This window comes from Lathamus discolor, chromosome 3, assembly GCF_037157495.1.
Source record: "Lathamus discolor isolate bLatDis1 chromosome 3, bLatDis1.hap1, whole genome shotgun sequence".
NCBI lineage: Eukaryota > Metazoa > Chordata > Aves > Psittaciformes > Psittacidae > Lathamus > Lathamus discolor.
In genome coordinates, this window is record NC_088886.1 from 58,267,912 (window position 1) to 58,285,501 (window position 17,590).

Consider the following 17,590-nt stretch of genomic DNA (forward strand, 5'->3'; position numbering starts at 1 on the left):
AATAAGACTTTCGGAGGTTCAAACCCATGAAAAGTTACAACTGTTCAAGTTATGTTGCTTTAAAAAACTCTGTGTCTGAAGTCATGTGTACAGATATACTCGATAGATTGTCATTCTCCAACACTTGTTTCTATGAGGAATGTTTAAATACTACAAATACCTGTCACAGCAGAGGAGCATAACATCTGTGGGGTCTGCAGTGTTGCACCTCTTGGAAGAGTAATCCTTGCATCAAAAAGCGTATCTGCAGCTTTACCTATGTGACAGCATTGAAACTGTGTTAAGGGAGAACTTAGCAAGTAACAGAACAAAAGAAAATCTGAAGTTTGAGGAGTCTGATCTATGGTGAGTGACCTTTGTTGTCAGAGATTGTCAAGGTATTTAGTACTTGATTACTTTATGGACAGATAAGAGTGACTTCTCCAGACTAGTCTTTGATTTCACAGCTTATTGAGTTCAATGCTTATAATGAGTTTTCATCTTTACCTCCCGTAATGTCTGTCAAGTCTGATGTTAAGCGACTGTACATAAATGAAATCAGAGCTCATAAACATATTGAAAAATGCATTTGTTACAAATCTAAAAATGACATTATTTTTAAACCATTGGCCTTGAAGTTACAGAGAATGTGTTAATAAATTACCAGAACTTGGTGAAGGATTTGGAAATATACTGCTTTGGAGAATTAAACTCTGGAAATAAAGAACAGTATTAAATGGAATGATGCACATTTTCTGTCCTGCTCAGGACTGCTGTGTTGATCTGCCTGTGGTCTTTACCGGCATTAAAAAGCAGGGAGCATATCCTGCTGACAGATGTTGAAGTCAGAAAGACCAGGATGAGATGGAAAGGGCCCAGAGGATTTGTCCCTAACTTGACTCCTGTCAAACTGTCTCTCTGACAAGGATGTTTTTTCCTCCAGTTGTAAGCACACAGTCCTCAAGGGGCTGAAGGCTTTCATCATTGCTTGCTTTTGAAGGGGAAGTTGTTGGACATGTGCCCAGTTAAGCTGCAAGTAGGGTGGGTTGAAATGCCATGGAAGAAGGCCAGCATGCACTTTAACCTGGCAATATTTGGCTTACATTTGTCGTGTCGTGATAAGGATGGGCAGTGCTTCCTTGTATCGTGGACGCTGGTGTTCGGTAATTACAGATCCCTTCTGTTCATTGTGAGAGCCCTTTGGTCTAGACTGTTGGGGTTTTTAATTGGGAAATAGATTAGAATAGAAATAGGAAGAAAGTTCCAAATCTGCACTTCTCTTTTTTTATTATTATTAGGTTTTAATTTTTGTTTCAAAGTTGTATGTTCTGAATCCCCTGTTGAATCTAGTTTTCAGTTCGTTTTGTTGCCAGTAGAGAAGAAACCCCAGCTATATGGTTATTCCTACTTGTGCCCCTTCAATTGCGTGGTATTACTTAGGCAGAGAAACTGTTCAGCTATCTAATAGCTATTATGCCAAAAAGTTCCAATTATTTTCACCTGGAATGTTATTTACTTTTCCTTTATGACTTGGGATAATAGGCTCTGTCAGCTAAAAGATGTGGTTCTGCTTTGTAGCAATCAGTATCTGCTTTATACATGAATACTGATTAAACTCCACCAGCAGTGCTTTTTGTGTATATATACACATATATATATGTGTGTGTATTTATATGTAAGTATGGATGCATATATACCCCACACAAATTTTAATGTCCTGCAATTTTTCATACAGCTTTGTAAGTTAGTGAGTGCTAGTCTATACCTTGTGTACTGCAATTAGTTTTGCATGGGTAGCCGTTCTTTTCTATGTGGATCCATGACCAAAATAGAGGCAATACTCTGGACACCTCCATTTGGGATGTAATGCCTTTGAAGAGTTGCTTTACTTTCCCATTGCAGACATGGAGCTCCCATCCAAGTTCCCATTCCATTTAGCATTTTAAGCATCTGCAGTGAGGAAATGTTTTGGAAACAACTACACTTAACTGTTTAGACACATCTCTCTTTAAGTGTGTCTTAATGCAATGATATTGTTGTAGATACTTTTACAAGACATGGTGTATGAATACACAGGGATATTCTTGCAAACCAGGCAGGTTAAAAGATGCATTCCTACTTTTCATTAGGTTTCTATGCTTAAAATAAGTAAGAGTTGGAAAATACTATTTTATGTTTATATTTAAATGGATTTCTAGCATTTTACATAAACTAGGAAGAACGGGGAGAAAAGAGATGCTCTTTTCTATTTACACAAATGATTTTGTCTAGAGTGAACGTAACTGCTTAGCCAGTAGAATAACAAATGAAAACAAAGGGCTCCCTCTATGGTTTCTCCTATCAAAGTACAACTGTGTTATCTAGGAAAAGGGAAAAATAAGGGTTATTTATAATTTCTTTTTTTTTTATATTAAAAAAATATAAAAAATAGGGAAAAATAATATTTTAAATGTATTGCTGGTATTTTAACTTTGCAAGCAATGTCTGTATATTAACCTTAGAGAGTTTAATGGTCAAGTTAGCCGAAGTATTCAGCCTGCAATGTATGTTGACACACTAAAGAAACGCGCTTGCTGTTCCTGTTTTTAACATGAATCTGTGTTTCCTTTCAGGATATTGCCTTATGGCTGTTTAGCAACTGGAGATCACTCAGGCCTTATTGAGGCTGTGTCTAGTTCAGAAACCATTGCTGACATTCAGTTAAATAGCAGCAACGTTGCTGCTGCCGCTGCCTTCAACAAAGATGCTCTCTTGAACTGGCTGAAGGAATACAATTTAGGGTAATTTCTACAGTTATTTTCTCATTTATAGTTTAAGCCACAAAATTCCTTTAAGTTTCTATTTCAATGTCAAGGAATATGTGGTGCTTCTGGCAAGTGTTACTAGTTATTCTTCTAGTGTGCAAAATTCTGACTCTAATCCATGGTGCCCTTGGGATTCCAACAGCAACCCAGCTTAAATGTGGTGGCATTTTGACTGCATGTTGTTGAGTAAGTTATACTAGATTTGGCAAAACAAACAAACCCAAGGAAACTACATGGGTCACAAACCTTGGTGTTGTTGCCTTTCATATTTGCATTTCTCCTGTTCTTCCTAGCTACTTCTTACAGTGTTTTCTCTCAAATACGTCTAGGTTTACCTCATCCTAATGGGCACTTGGTTTAAACAAGCAAAAATCCTTTTTGAGGTCCAGGAATGACACAAATTACCAGTCTTGTGCACTAATGTTGGTTGTCTTTGTGGTTTTAGAGATGACCTGGATCGAGCCATTGAAGAATTTACCCTGTCCTGTGCTGGCTACTGTGTAGCTACGTATGTACTGGGGATTGGTGACAGACACAGTGACAATATTATGGTCAGGAAAAATGGTCAGGTAAAAAAATCTCTTCTGTAGGTAGAATAATTACAGTATCTCTGTTGTGAGATTTATATTTATCTATAAGAATTATATTGAACTTTTGATTTCTTCAGTGTCTCAGTAAAATTAACTTGTCTGATTTTACGTAAATTATTCTGCCTATAAAACCAGCAAGGACTTTAAAGGGAGAGTTTTAGGGACACTGCAGTATTAAAGTTTTTACCTACTAAAAGACAGCTTGAAATGTCCTTATCTTTGCTTCTGAAATGGGAGCCCGGCTGCAGGTTCCCTGAGATTAACTTAAGTTCTACTAACTTTGCTCCTGGCTTTATGTGGGAAGCCCTTGGATATGATGATGTTGAGTCTTGTGGGCTCGTCACTGGGCTCATTTTTTATCTGATATTAGCACAGGATATTTCTTGGCAGATGTCAAAAGCTTAAACCTGAGATAATCTTTTGCACATTTATTTGGTTGGTCATAAGAGCCTGGATGTTATCACTGACTTTAAATAAGTCTTGAAATGTTTAAAATTAAATACTCCCAATGGGTTGAAACTGTGGGTTCTGAAGAGTAGCATTATTCATTAGCTGTTCTTGATACCAGCATCCTGCAGAGATATCGGAAAAGTGAAACATCTCACTGTATAAATTAATTTCATTTCTGGTTTTTAGCTCTTTCATATAGATTTTGGGCATATCCTTGGAAACTTCAAGTCCAAGTTTGGAATTAAAAGGGAACGGGTACCTTTCATACTCACCTATGATTTCATTCATGTTATTCAACAAGGCAAAACAGGGAACACTGAAAAATTTGGTCGGTGAGTATTATTTTGATTTCTTCCTTTTGTAACTGAGATGATCTCTGGTGATAATTTCCAGCGCACCAGGAGCCTATCTGGGTTTGTTTTGCTCATTTGTACTTGCATGGAAGTGTGCTAACATGCATTTAAAACACTATCTACTCCTCTGCTTGAGCTTGAATATACACACGAATTACTTCATACATCAGAAACTGCAGCTCTGCAGTGAGAAGATACAGTTCCTTTTATCTTCGCCAGCAGGAGATGGCAGACTCTTCTGGGCTCATCTTTTTTTTTTTTTACCTTCAGCAGCACCAGGCAGGAGGGAGGGATTCCACGGATTATTGTTCAAGTGAGATAAAGCACTGGAATTAAGCAGGCTCCCTTCTGCCCTTTCTGTCTGTCAGTTCACATTCATTGTGCTGATCGAGCATGCCCTGACTTAGATGCTTAGGTGTATAGAGCCTCCTGCTCCCAGTCCAATGCTTTGGCATGCCCCTTCCCACCTCAGGATACAGTGCTGCAGTGGACCGTGAAAGCACATGACAAGGGAAGCTGCCTTCTGTGATTCTACCTGCTGTGGGAGATCTGTCTTTTTCCCTTCTGTATCATTCTCACCAATGACAGGAGGGGTGTTCTGAATGTTTTACTCTCACTTTTTTCTGTTTTCAAAGGGAGAATTTTTTGACAGAGATGTGAAATTACATACTTAAATATGTAAGATAAATCTTACAGCTACTTCTGGTAGCAGAAGCTGTACATATAGTTGTAATGGTTTGTCTATGAAAAGAGCTGCCAGTGACCCATGTCTCTTCTGAAAACTAAAGAAATCAACCTGTAGCTCCACTTTTAAAGCCATGATGTAAAGGCTGTTAAGTGACTTGTGCTGTTGCAAGAGCTGTGGACTGTGGAGTACTTTAAATGGCAGTAGGATGCCACTTTCACTTGAAAAATGCTTCAGAAGAGATTTTATTCTTTGAATTATTTGTCATCATCTTAGTCTGAAGGGTTCTTCCCATTTTCTGTGGAAATTTAGAGGTTAAATGCTGGACAATGGCACATTTGGGGACACTAAGAAAGGTCTTAAGTGCCTGTGTGATAGGTCTTCATGCCAGATCTGGCAGTGAGTTCAATTTTGACCACATCTGCAGGAAAGAATTACCTTACAGAGACAGTCTGGATTGGTAGGGACTGCTATAGAGTTGTTGTTCTTCACTGTGTAGGATCATGAGGGTGTTTCACTTAACATTCTGGGAGAGGTGGGACGCCAGCATTATCTTTGCCATTTTTTGCTTTTTCTGAAGAATGGTTGTTTGTTTTAAAGCTTTTGGCCTCTTGTATTGATGTTCTAACGGCTCCTTGGAGGGCATGGGGTATATCTAGGGGAATGCATTGAAGATTCTGTAGATATCTGTGTCCTTTCTGTTACTGTGTTCCTACAATATGTGTGTTAGACCAGGTAGCACTTTTTGGAAATCATTATATACATTTGTCAGCTGTGTAAGTTTTCATGTGTTGTCTTGATCGCATGTGCTTGTGATTGAACGTGAAGGTTCCGCCAGTATTGTGAAGAAGCATACTTGATTCTGCGAAAACATGGAAACCTATTTATTACACTCTTTGCACTGATGTTAACTGCAGGGCTTCCAGAGCTAACCTCTGTCAAGGACATCCAGTATCTCAAGGTAAAGTATGATTTACAGCTCAGTGGGACTTTGCAGTATGTCAGTTTTGATACTAAGATGAATACATTTTAATTGTTTTCCATTTCTGTCAAGATTTCCACATAGTTCCCAAAGCTTTCTTTTTGAGCTCTGTAGAACAAGGCCTGTAGTCAGTCCCAGCAGTCAAGGGAAACTGTGAATACATGTTCCTCTTAACTGTTCTATAGTGAGTTCAGCATCCCTTCATCTTAAATGTAGTTACCTCAGGGGTGTTCTATGTCTTGGCCTATGCACAAGAACAGACCTGCAAAGAGAAAAATTATCTGCTTAATTCTTATTTAGTTTTGTCTTTAAACCCAGAAAATACCTCTAATACATTGCTCAATGAATAATAGGTGAAAAAGTGTCAGAATAGGAAAAAAACAGAATGTTGTTTGTGTTGCAAGGTGGAGGCAGCGTTAACTGTAGTTTGTAAAATTCCTAACAGTACTTGTTTTGCTGTCATCTCAGGACTCTCTCGCTTTAGGGAAGAGTGAGGAAGAAGCACTAAAACAATTTAAGCAAAAGTTTGATGAAGCACTCCGGGAAAGTTGGACTACTAAAGTGAACTGGATGGCTCACACTGTTCGGAAAGACTACAGATCCTAGAAGGTTTTTTCATTTGCACTAAGCTGGATGTTCCCTTGATAAGTGTTTTTTAAAAGGGATCTGTAGCATGGACCAATGGAACCTATTTTAAATAAGAAAGACAACAAAACAATGAGAAGTAAGATCCTACAAATAGTGAACATCCTGGATAATCAGTTCCTGCTGACTTTGCACGCTGAGAGCTACTAGGCATTTTTAAAACTTCTTTGGTACTTTATGGAGGTGTAAATATTTGTTTTTATATGTTAGGGTAATGTACTCTAACAGCCTCAGGAGGTTTGGAGACCTCTGACAGAATTTTCTTTGTTTAAAGTTGGGACTTTGAGAGAAAATTTTTTTTATATATATCCTAATCTGGCTAAAATTGACCATATTGTGTATATTTTTCATATGAACTCTGCCTTACTGGCACAGATGCATTAAGTTACTGTAAATAGCAACCACAGTATCATTGTACTACAGGGAGCTGCTTAATGTCTTATACTGCTGCCGAAAGAAGAGTAGATATTGGTAAGATGGGGAGGCAGACATGGGGAGACCTCTGGAAATGATGCGGGGTCCAGATGTTCAGGATTGCATGATCTTGTTCCTTTGACATAACATACACAAACAAAGCCCTTCTGTAAGGGGAAAGTAAGGCCAGACATGCCTGGGAGACCCTCATTGGTAACAGTCTCCCATTTGCCTCTGGGGCTTTGCTTTCAACCCCTTACAATGCACATTAACTTCAGGTTCAGCGAGAAGCTCCTTACAGCCTTACACTGAAATTGATATTTCAGACTAGTTGTGCCATACAAACATATTGATGTAGGTATGGAAAATTTTCATCAAATATACTATACACAGTGTTTTATCAGAGTATGCATACCAAAAACCCCAAGTGTTTGGAAAAGCAAGTGTTTATGGGAAAACATCGTACCCTAAAACACCAATGAGACATCATTAATCTTTTCTTTCTGTATTTATTAAAGGCTTGCAGTAATGTTGCTTTACAAGATATATATGTTGAAGATGGTTGCTGAAGAAACTGGATTTGTTTTAATTTATTTAGTGAGGTACCAGGCTTTTAGGTGCTTAAATGGAGAGCAGATTTGTTATGTGCAATAGGGAACTGCTGGTTAAGAGATGTAACATACTGTTTCTGAACATCAGCAAGATCAACTTTACTGCTTGTTCTCCAAGGAACACTGGTAGCTCTCAATTCCTGTTGCCATTTGAAAGAGAATTAAACATATATATTTCCTTTTGACTAAACAGTTGTTTTGCATAGAAATGTTGGTTTATGTAGGAATTTAATTAAAGGCGGTTTTACTTTGTTGAGAGTGATTTATTTTTGTCATTGTTTGGGGGTTTTGTTGTTTCTTTTCAAGGTCAAGAACCTTTTTGGAGCCAGGGCACCATTTTATGTAGTGGTTTGATTCTCTTGTCCCTCACCCTTTGGGTGAGTCTAACTGAAAAGACCTCTGCTTCTACAATATTGCAAAAGTAACATGTGCTTTATGGTTTTTAGTTATTTTTGGTAATAAGATAGTAGCACTTGAAGTGTGCCATGTCCCCCTTCTAATTTATTTTTACTTTTAAAGCTGATTGGAGGAAGGGTACAAAGAAACTACTCTGCATGTGACAACTTTGGGAAAAGTAATTTCATCCTCAGCTAATTCACAGCACACAAATTTGCATATGTGTCCATTCTTGGATGTGTGATGTTTTCTGTCAGACAGCGTACTAGAGTGTCTCTGCTATGTTGTCTTGTTGAGGGAGACATACCCTTCTCCCTGGAACTTGGCACATTCATCTTTGTTGTGTGTGCAAGGTCTGGGACAGGAGGGAGCGTGACAGCTTCTTACATCCGAGGCTAAGGCAGGTCAGCACTGTGTTCCACTCAACTTCATGTGAGACTGGGAACAAGTCGTTAAGGCTGTGCCTTTGATTCCCATCTGCAAAACTAGCAAGTAGCATTGCCTCCAGCCACAGAAACACCTTCCATCAGTTACCACCGGGATGTTGCACAGAGTAAAGATGCTTTGGACATGAGTCCATTAATTAATTCTTTATTTGCCTCCCATATCCAGCCATAGTGTTAAAAATTGGCAGTTTATTTGGTCTGAGTGGGATCACATTTTTTTCCTTCCTCTGAGCCATTATTTTAGACCATTATTTGCAGAATTCAGAAGGCATCAGGTGGTCAGATTATAATGTGAGAGGGTTTTTTAAGGATTTTGTTCCTAATGGTGAGTAGAAACAACATGATTTTAAGTATGGAAGCTGTGGAAAGGATGTAGTTTTACGCTGCTGTAGAAGAGAAATGTAAGCTAGGATTTTGGTACAAAACTCTGTCACTTCAGAGATGGTCTTGTGTCACATTTATTATTCTTTTCCAAGTTTGCTTCTAACCTGGTCTGAACGTTCCCATGGGAAAAGTGACTTGTCTTAAACCAGCTCTGCTTCTCCAGCCTTCATTACATTCGACAGGGAAAAAGGCACCTAGACTGCTTTGAAAACAAACTGGGAATATGCAGTGTGTATATTGTATAAATGTCTTCTGGTTTTCTTCTGACTGCATGATTACTGGATGGGTTTCCTTGCTTTACCTTGTATCACCTGATTTGTGGCGAATGGTGACAACTGCTGTTCTTGCACTCCTGTGTGACCTGTCCTTGGTTTCCAAGGAGAGCACTCCCACGATTTGCCCCTCAGCAGTGGAGCTGCTTCCCTTCCCTTTGATGCTCCTATCAGTTTCAATGACAGTGGTGTGTTGTTTGTTAAGTCATTCACATTTTAGCAAATGCCTTTGTCAGAGCCTATTCATATATTTAATACAGCAGAGTCCATTATTACTCTTTAATTTCCTAGAGCTATTGAAATCAGATAATTAAATAGCACAGGCTCTTAGTAATTAATATGTCAGGTGATGATCATAGTTTTATTCTGTAGGAATGATTCCAAGCCTAAATCTTTTAAGTATGTAATCAGTAATTCTATTTTTACTCTTTCACAATATATTGGGTTAATATAATTCTGTGTCTGAGCTGGCTTCTGAAACGAAATCCTGTGCTCACATAATGCATTCCAGGTTTTGGCAAGTTTTCTTAAAATAATTCAAAAAGTAACTTGTCTGGCACAATGCTGCTGAGTGATGAGGGAGTAGATTCGACCCGATGTAAATTGACTCTTAGTAGGTGCTGCCATATGTGATGGCGGTGCTGTGTTGCTGTTGGACCTCACAGTTTGCATATGGCTCTGGCTTGCTTGATGGGCAGCCTGCCTCCTTCTGGCTTGGTTCACAAGGTAACAGTCAGACTAAGCTCAAGGCAGGAGTTTTATTGCCTGACCACAGTACCACTGGCTACTGATGGCTTTAATGAGCTGGGTGTGCATGCTACTAGTACTTTTGTGCCTTTCCAACTTGACCCAGGTGAGGAACTTGCCATCTTGTCCTCTAGCAAACCACAAAGGAAAGTTCTACATCAAATGCTGGTAGAACTTTACATGTTATGTCAGCTCTGGAACACCTGACTGAAAGCCAGCTCAACTCTGTAACCTATTTTAGCAGGTTTCCTGTATTGGACTGTCAGATGTAAAATAATACTGCTGTGATGAGCTAGTCCTTCATCTTTTCAGTCTGGCATCTTGAGATTCCTCAGGTGAAGTTTCCCCAGGGATTGTTTGAAGAAGGATGGGATGGGTATGTATTTTTTAAAGTACATACCCATCCCATGGCTTACTCTTTGACAACCTGTGAAGGATCATGGTTTAAGAACAGCAGTCAGAGAAATGTAAAAGGTTAATTCTGATTTGCCAGACATCGTTTGGCTTTTATGAAGCAGACGGGAGGAAGCGACAGTCAAGCTCCATGGAAACATGGTTTCTGAGGGATTATAGCCCTTGTAGCCAAGGATGTTTGTTAGATCTGCTATACGGCTTTAGAAGTCTGTGTTTGGGCAGGAAGCCTGGACGCTTGCTGGGAGTGTCCAGAACCACTGAAGTCTGAGCAGAAGCAAGGAACTTGTTAGTGGTTTGTTCCTATTTGTGAATCCTGCCCAAGGTTTTTTCCTGCGTACCTTACCTAATGGGCATTCTCTGGATGCACGTTTGTGATCTGACCACCTGCTCCACATGGACAAAGCAGCTGTACCTCCTTGCATAAGGTGCATCAAACATTTGACTGACATGCCACAAAGGGTGCTGAGCAGTATCACTCAGGATACTCTGCATTGTAGGAATGTTATACACATGGCTCTGAATTCCTCCTGTTGAAACTGTTCCATAGGGGGTATGGGAGGAAGCCAAGACAAGAATGGATGACGTAGCTCAGTTAGAGTACTCTCTAGGGATAGAAAAAACCCGCTGTATTCCAGTCCCTTTACCAAACATTAACTGGAACAAAAATGGAACATCTCCAAAGGGGGAGCAGGAAAGACAGAGGGAGTCCTTTCCCTTATGGACCAGTGGCTTGGGAACACAGGAAAAGGAGTGATGAAACCGATCTAAACTTCCCAGCCTGTATTCTGCCTGCCTAAATAAAAGAACCCTTAATGGCTATGTGAGACAAAGTTTGTTTTGCCTATTCCCTAACATTAGCAAGGAATTCATCCTGCATACAGAATTGTACCAGCTGACAAGGGAGGAAGCGATGCATGCTGCTGGGTTTGGGGTAATCTGCTCCAGAGGCTACTTCTGCCCTTAATCTGTCTTTAGGAACTCCATAAGGTAAGTTGTCTTGTGTATGCCTGGACCTTAATGCCACCCACTGTGTATTGGCTAGTCACAGTGCTGCTCTCCTGAACCTCACTGAGCAAGTCCTTCTGGGCTCTGTGGAGGGAATGGAGGCAGAGGTGTGGGTTCCACTGGTATGCTTAAACCGTGAATACTGTTGTATTTGGAGCTGTACTACACAGATCTTAAACCCAAAGAAGGTTTAAACACCTTGTGAGCTGTGATTGTTACTGTTCCTTTCAAGGAGAAACACTGAATTGTAAGTTAGGATTCGAAGTCTGTAAAAGTTCAGAAATTGTGGAAGGGAATTTAGAAGTGTTCTGCAATTCTTGTGGCCAGGATAACCTTTAGAAGCCCCCTCCCCCATCAAACTGCATACCCAGGCTAGTAAATTTAAAAATAAATAACAAGTTCAGTATTCCAGACCACAAACAACACTGAAACATAGCTAGGCACTACAAAAAAGTGTAATCACCCAGGGGTTCTGCTTTTAAATTCACTTTCTCTTTTGCAGCTCAATGGGATAATCTTGTCTCCTTAAGAGGAAAAAGAAAACTCTTTGAAAATCTTTCTGAGATGATTCCCTGTTCTTCATAGCTGAGAAACTTCTAGCTCCTACTTACATATGTTTGTTTGCAGAGTTTATGCTAGTTAAATTGGTGAACGTGCATCTGTTGCATACGGCAGGTATGAACTACAGTATGGTTGTAACCGCTGCATATAGAGCGTACAGGACAAGGATCCAGTCACCCTGAATGGACCCAAGCTTCAGCATTTTGGATGTAGTCAGGTACCCACAGGGCATCCACAGTAAATCTTTAATCACCTCTACGTACTTGACTTCCTGCAGATAGCATCTCCTGTGTCATAGTGATCAAGCAGGCTGTGGGCAATGAAGCTGCGTTCTGAGTGCAGAGTCTCGCACTTTGGGCAGACGAGGATTTCACATTTCGGACACATTTTCCCAGAGTGAGGCTGCCTTAAAGAACATATTTCTTCCCTCGCTGCCTTCAGCTTTTTGGAACTTTTCCTGTGTAAACATCTTCTCTTGTCTTCAAGAAGCTGACTTCTTCCCTGAGGGCTAGAACAGCCAGAAACAAAGGCTATAAGTTTAACCTACACAGACTTCCCGGATGAATGAGATCAGCAGAAGCAATTAGTGTGTGATTTATGAGCCCTTCCTGAGGCTTTCCCCGTGACATGCTAGGAGCAGGTGCAGTGTGTGGTCACCTGCAGAAAACAGGAATGGACAGAAAATGGAGAGTTGTGGCTCTGGTGGTGAGATGGCAGTGACAAACCATTAGTTTCAGAACACAGAATTATTAAAAGGATTGTCACCATTTAAACAAAACCATAAGAAAACGGTGAGATACCTAGCTTGGTAAGTGCTTTCTACTCAGTTCTTTAATATGTTGGTGATGGTGAAACAAGCCTTGTGTGTTTGCATGAAGACAGATTTCATACAGCTTTATGTATCTAAATTACAGGCTCTGATATAGCAGAGCTCACGCTATCATAAATGTTCTTTTTCCTCTTTCATGCACTAATAATTGTGCTGGCTAGTAGAAAACCCCTATATTATGCTATCCTTGAACAGAGATGGAAAGACAGCAAAGGAAGCACTCTTGATAGAATTATGCCATTATATTTTATATGAAACAGTACACCAAAATCAAGACACTAACCTACATAATCCCTTACAGAAGCTCACAAATCAGTGCTGAACTGCAGAGATTGTATGATTTCACCACTGTGAAAGTTCTTTGGACCCTGATGCCTTGAATGTTTTAAAAAATCCCTGCCATGCAATTGGTCTGTGGAAATATACCCAATAAAGCCTGAAGGCTGACTCTCCATTAATGTGAGAGTACCATGGGAGGAGGATGCTACATCACTGTTTTGATATGTTTTCTTTTTTAGATCAAACTGGGGAAAATCCATATTCATCACTTTCTAATAAGGATCAAGTCCCAGAAAGCATGACTTGACTGCTTCAGCTGCATTTGTCTGCCTCCCGCATGCACGCTTCAGTGAAATTATGCACAATGGAGAAAATTCACAGCTGTAATTTACTGACTCCTTGGGTGCTTGACTGTTACCAGTCCAGTTCCTCAGCAGCAGGATAAAACCCAAAGCAAAACCCTTGGTATTAGTTGTTCTCCAATTGGATCAGTCTGAGTGAAGAATCTTGCTTTCAGGATCATTTCTGGCTAGTCTATATTAATCTTACATCAAGCTTGTAACCAGCTGCTGTGGCTATCGAGCTTAATGTAGTTAGCTGAGTAATTGTTGAGACTTGCATGCACTTCCTGCTAAGACAGTAATTTCATGATAATTATCAAAGGCAGACTCTTTGGAGATGTGTACAGAAAACAGCTCTTCTAATGGATGAGAAAAGACTCTTTTTAGAAGCCAGTCCTGATCTTAGCATGATGTATATGCTACATAATATCAAGTACAAAGACCCAAGAAAGGAATTTCAAATCCCGTAAGACTGATGATGATAACTCAGAGCTAATACGTGCACAAAGCAGTAAACTCAAACTCATTTTTGCCTCTTTGCTAATGTTGGTTAAAGAAGGAATGGTTTTGCATTGCTTGGCTTTTTCTATCTATAAAGCAGTAAGCGTAAAGGCACTGTTATAGGAACATAAGCAATAATTATGCTCTGATTCAAGGAACTTAGAAGCATTAACTTTGAAGAGTGATTTTGGCTGCTGCCCATACATTGCCAGTGTCTCTTACAGGCTGGAGGTAAGGATATTGGCACAACAAAAACTGCAGCAATGTGACCCCTAGAAGCGGTGTCCTGGGTTGTCACAACTGGCAGTGCTTGTGTGTATGTGGAGGAATAGAGATGCTGCCCCTCCAGTTCTCTTGCTGGGTGGAAGTATAGGGAAATGGTTGCCAGATGAACATGCAGACTGCATGTTCGGAGACCTTCATTTCATATTTCTGGCAGTGACTTGCTTTTTTAGGTCAAGTTGTTTAATTAGCCTGTAACTGTTTCCTTCTTTGTGAAACAATCAACAGAGTAGAACTAAGAGAGGTGTCTGTGGCTCTTTGAAAGGCGCTCTGGAAAGAATTAAAAATGTTTTGGTTAACAATGTATACAAAATATAATCTCAGATGTACTTACAGTTTATTCTTAGGAGACCCAGAGAAGAGGCTCAGTCCAGAAAATCTCCTCTTGAATAGTCGCTCTCGCTTTTTTCGGCTGTGCTTCCCATCTCCTATGCTTTCTTCTGTGAGTTCCTTCTTTCCTTTGTGCCAGCTCATTTTATCTGTCATGGCAACAGCACCTGCTTAGATGAAAGCAGAAATCTGAGTAGCTTTTCAAAAGTCCCTCCTGTACTGCATTAGACCTGGAGAAGTCTGGACCTGTTACTCCACAGACCTGTAAGTGTCCTGGTTACACAGAAGAGATCAGCTGCTTTCCATGAGATGGAGTAAATACCTGCTTGGAAAAATCCAGCAGACCCAAGGTGACTCTGGGTATTCTTACTCAACCACTATTCCACGTAATTATGGAAAGTAGGTTTGGACTTTAAATATAATAAATATTTCCCTCTACGCACTCTCTTTCATGATAAGGCTTGTTGCTGAAAAGCAAGAGAGGAGGCAGCTCGTTTGATAAAAGCAAAGAGCCAGGAGCTAATGAAACAGCTTTGTGCAGAGAACAGAAGCAGCGAAACAGATGTGAGATGGAACAAACACTGCAAAGCAAAAACCAGAACCCTGAAAAGATAAAGAACCAACTGGGGATTTTAGTTAAGGCTTGGAAATTGTTTCCTTTTTCTTTTGCTAGAGCAGTTGATTAGTCTGCATTTCCGTGTTGCATTGCTTTGTCTCCAAGAATTATCCCTTTGGCCTCTCTGATTGAATTAGTCTCTCTGCTGTGCTTTTAATACTTGGTAATTGCATTAACTTTTGGTTGCTTGACTTGGAGGGTTGCATTCAGCCCCTCCTATTGCCTGGAAGCACTTGTCTCTTCCTACCTGTTCAAAATGTCTTCCACAAATCATCTAACACCAGTCATGCAAAGTCTGTAGGTTTAAAACCAGAATGAAACCATTTTGGACTATGCACTTTTCTGATTTTACTCTTCATCTCCATCCCCCATCCATCCCTCGTCTTCCCCCCTCCTCTCCCATACTCAACCTTCCCTGTTTTAAGGACAACAGTTCTTAACCAGTTCTTACAGTGTGATACACACAGGCAGAAGGGACTCACTGTGCAAATTCTTTGCAGGATTGACACCCTGAAGCAGGGTGTGTTTAACTGTATTGTAATACAGTTGTGTTGTAATCATTTACCAAAATTAGACTTTTACACACATTAAGAAGAGACTATAACTGTCTTGAAGGAACATGCTACTTGTGCTTGGTAGTGAGACATCCAGCTTTTTAACAGAACCCAGGTAAACTGAACCTCTTTCTTCTACAGAAATGGCAGATCAGACTGCGAAAGCAACAGTTAACTGCAAACAGTTAACTGACCTTTAAGAGGAAACTGTCACTAAAGAATTACTATGCTATTAAGGAATGAATAAAAGTTGCAAGTGAAAGAAAATTGCACACCTCACAATTATAGACTCCAGTTTTTAATCTGTGACAAAATAACATGCAAGTTTGTGACCTGTTTCAGGCACACAGCGGTGCTGAGGTGAAGCTTTGCAGAACAGACCAATCCATGGCTAATAAAGTCAGCAACTGGGGAGGCAGGAATCTTTCTTACATCTGAGAAGTGAGCTTCAAAGGCTTCTCACTGCAGGATCTTTCAGTACTAATTCCACTCATCTAAAAGATCAAGAGAGGAAAATGTAACACTGAAAGTACAGGTGTAAGTATGTGGGAACTGGTGACAAAGAACCAAAGATAAATGGAAGGGGTCTTTTCTAAAGCCTTTTAGTCATTAATTATTTAGAAATTGTAACTTGGATATATATTGTAGAGTATTTAATTTTTAACTATGAAGCTGGCTGGCTATGTTGAGTTTCCAGTGTAATTAACTCTAATGATGTAGGAGGAATCCCTTCTATACTTCATTTAAATGTGTTACCAGATCACAAGATTTGAATAACCAGTATTTAAATAATGTGTTTCTTTGCCATGCTTTTCTTCTTTGCTTAAATCTTGTCAAACTTGACTACTATTACTTTCAAGATACCAGTCGATTGTCCTCACCTTTCGTACTTAGCAACAGAACAGTGTTTTTGTGATTTGTGAGCCAAAGTAACCCGTAATGCTGTTACTGTTGCTAGCCCTGCGATAGGAATCCTACTTGTAGATCTGGGAGAAAATACACTTCCTTCAGATGAAGATCACGTGGCAGCAGGGGACAGCACTTTCAGGAACTTCAGTGTTGTGTCTTTAGCTTGTCTCTAGTTAATTATAAGCAAGGTCTAGTACCTGCAGGACTTCAGATGTCAAACCCGATTTGCACTGATGCTTGCTGTTGACTGCTTTCATTCCTAAGCTACCTGAGCAGTGTACTGGTGTCTCTGTAACTGCCTTCACATTTACAAACAGCATTTCAGGACATAGTATTATGGATGGATGGGGCAAAAAAACCCCAACAAAACCCCACAACAGTTGATGGATGAGATAGTTTTTCCTACCCATGTCTGGCAGGTTAAAGATGAAGGAGGCTATTTTCCAGAAACAGAGTGTTTCCACAGCCATCCCCCCAGCTGCAGCAGCCCTGACCCAGCTGATATCCTCATGGTAAAAGAACCGAACAGAGCAAGAGGTAAAACCTTTGTGGCAGGGACTGCCATGCAAACACACAGGGCGAGAGATGCCAGACAGGAAAGGAGGTCTGGAGAAGTGAGATGACACGACTAGCAAGCTGGGAAATATTTCTCAAGGTAGTCCCAGGATGCAGCTTTCCTGGTCCAGTCCTGTGTCCTAATTCAATAGAATTTAAACTGTTTGAACAAATTCTGATCTTTTTTTTTTTTTTTTCTTTTTTCCACCACAAGGTGTCTCTGCATCTCTTCCTACACCAAAGGCTTTGGTAGCCTTTAATGGCAAATTGACATAGGGCTAAAGGAAAATGTGCCCCAGCTAGATATGGACTTTTTACAGGATCATGCGCATTCTTGGATTGGAATGGTGATGCCTTGATTAGCTGGTAGGAAATTATTCTTTAGCAAGGAAAGCCGTAGTACAATTATGTTATTTCATTTGGGTTTGAGAGCTCTCCTGTGTCTGATCAAAGTAAGCTGTGCCTATGTGACATGGTGTATTGATCTAGCCTAAACTCATTCTGCACTATGTTCACAATGTTTGAAACATCATCCTTACATTGGCACATTTTTGCTAAAGCAGGCAATATCTGTCTGCCATTCTACCTTTACACTTATGTGGGTACTTTCTGCTGTTCTTCAGTCAGAATAGAGCTGGCATGAAGTCAGCATAAAC

At 40.0% G+C, this 17,590-nt stretch overlaps 1 protein-coding gene across 4 annotated transcripts in view; it reads left to right on the forward strand.

Moving 5' to 3' along the window:
- PIK3CB (phosphatidylinositol-4,5-bisphosphate 3-kinase catalytic subunit beta) overlaps positions 1-7,769 on the forward strand; it is a 106,060-nt gene extending 98,291 nt beyond the window's left edge. For all 4 annotated transcript variants that reach the window (XM_065675444.1, XM_065675445.1, XM_065675443.1 and 1 more), the window contains exons 20-24: positions 2,592-2,759; positions 3,229-3,352; positions 4,010-4,155; positions 5,690-5,822; positions 6,312-7,769. In XM_065675444.1, coding sequence (XP_065531516.1) covers positions 2,592-2,759; positions 3,229-3,352; positions 4,010-4,155; positions 5,690-5,822; positions 6,312-6,449 — 709 coding nt within the window. In that variant the 3' untranslated portion in view covers positions 6,450-7,769. The remainder of the gene's footprint in view (positions 1-2,591; positions 2,760-3,228; positions 3,353-4,009; positions 4,156-5,689; positions 5,823-6,311) is intronic.
- The last annotated feature ends 9,821 nt before the right edge of the window (positions 7,770-17,590 follow it).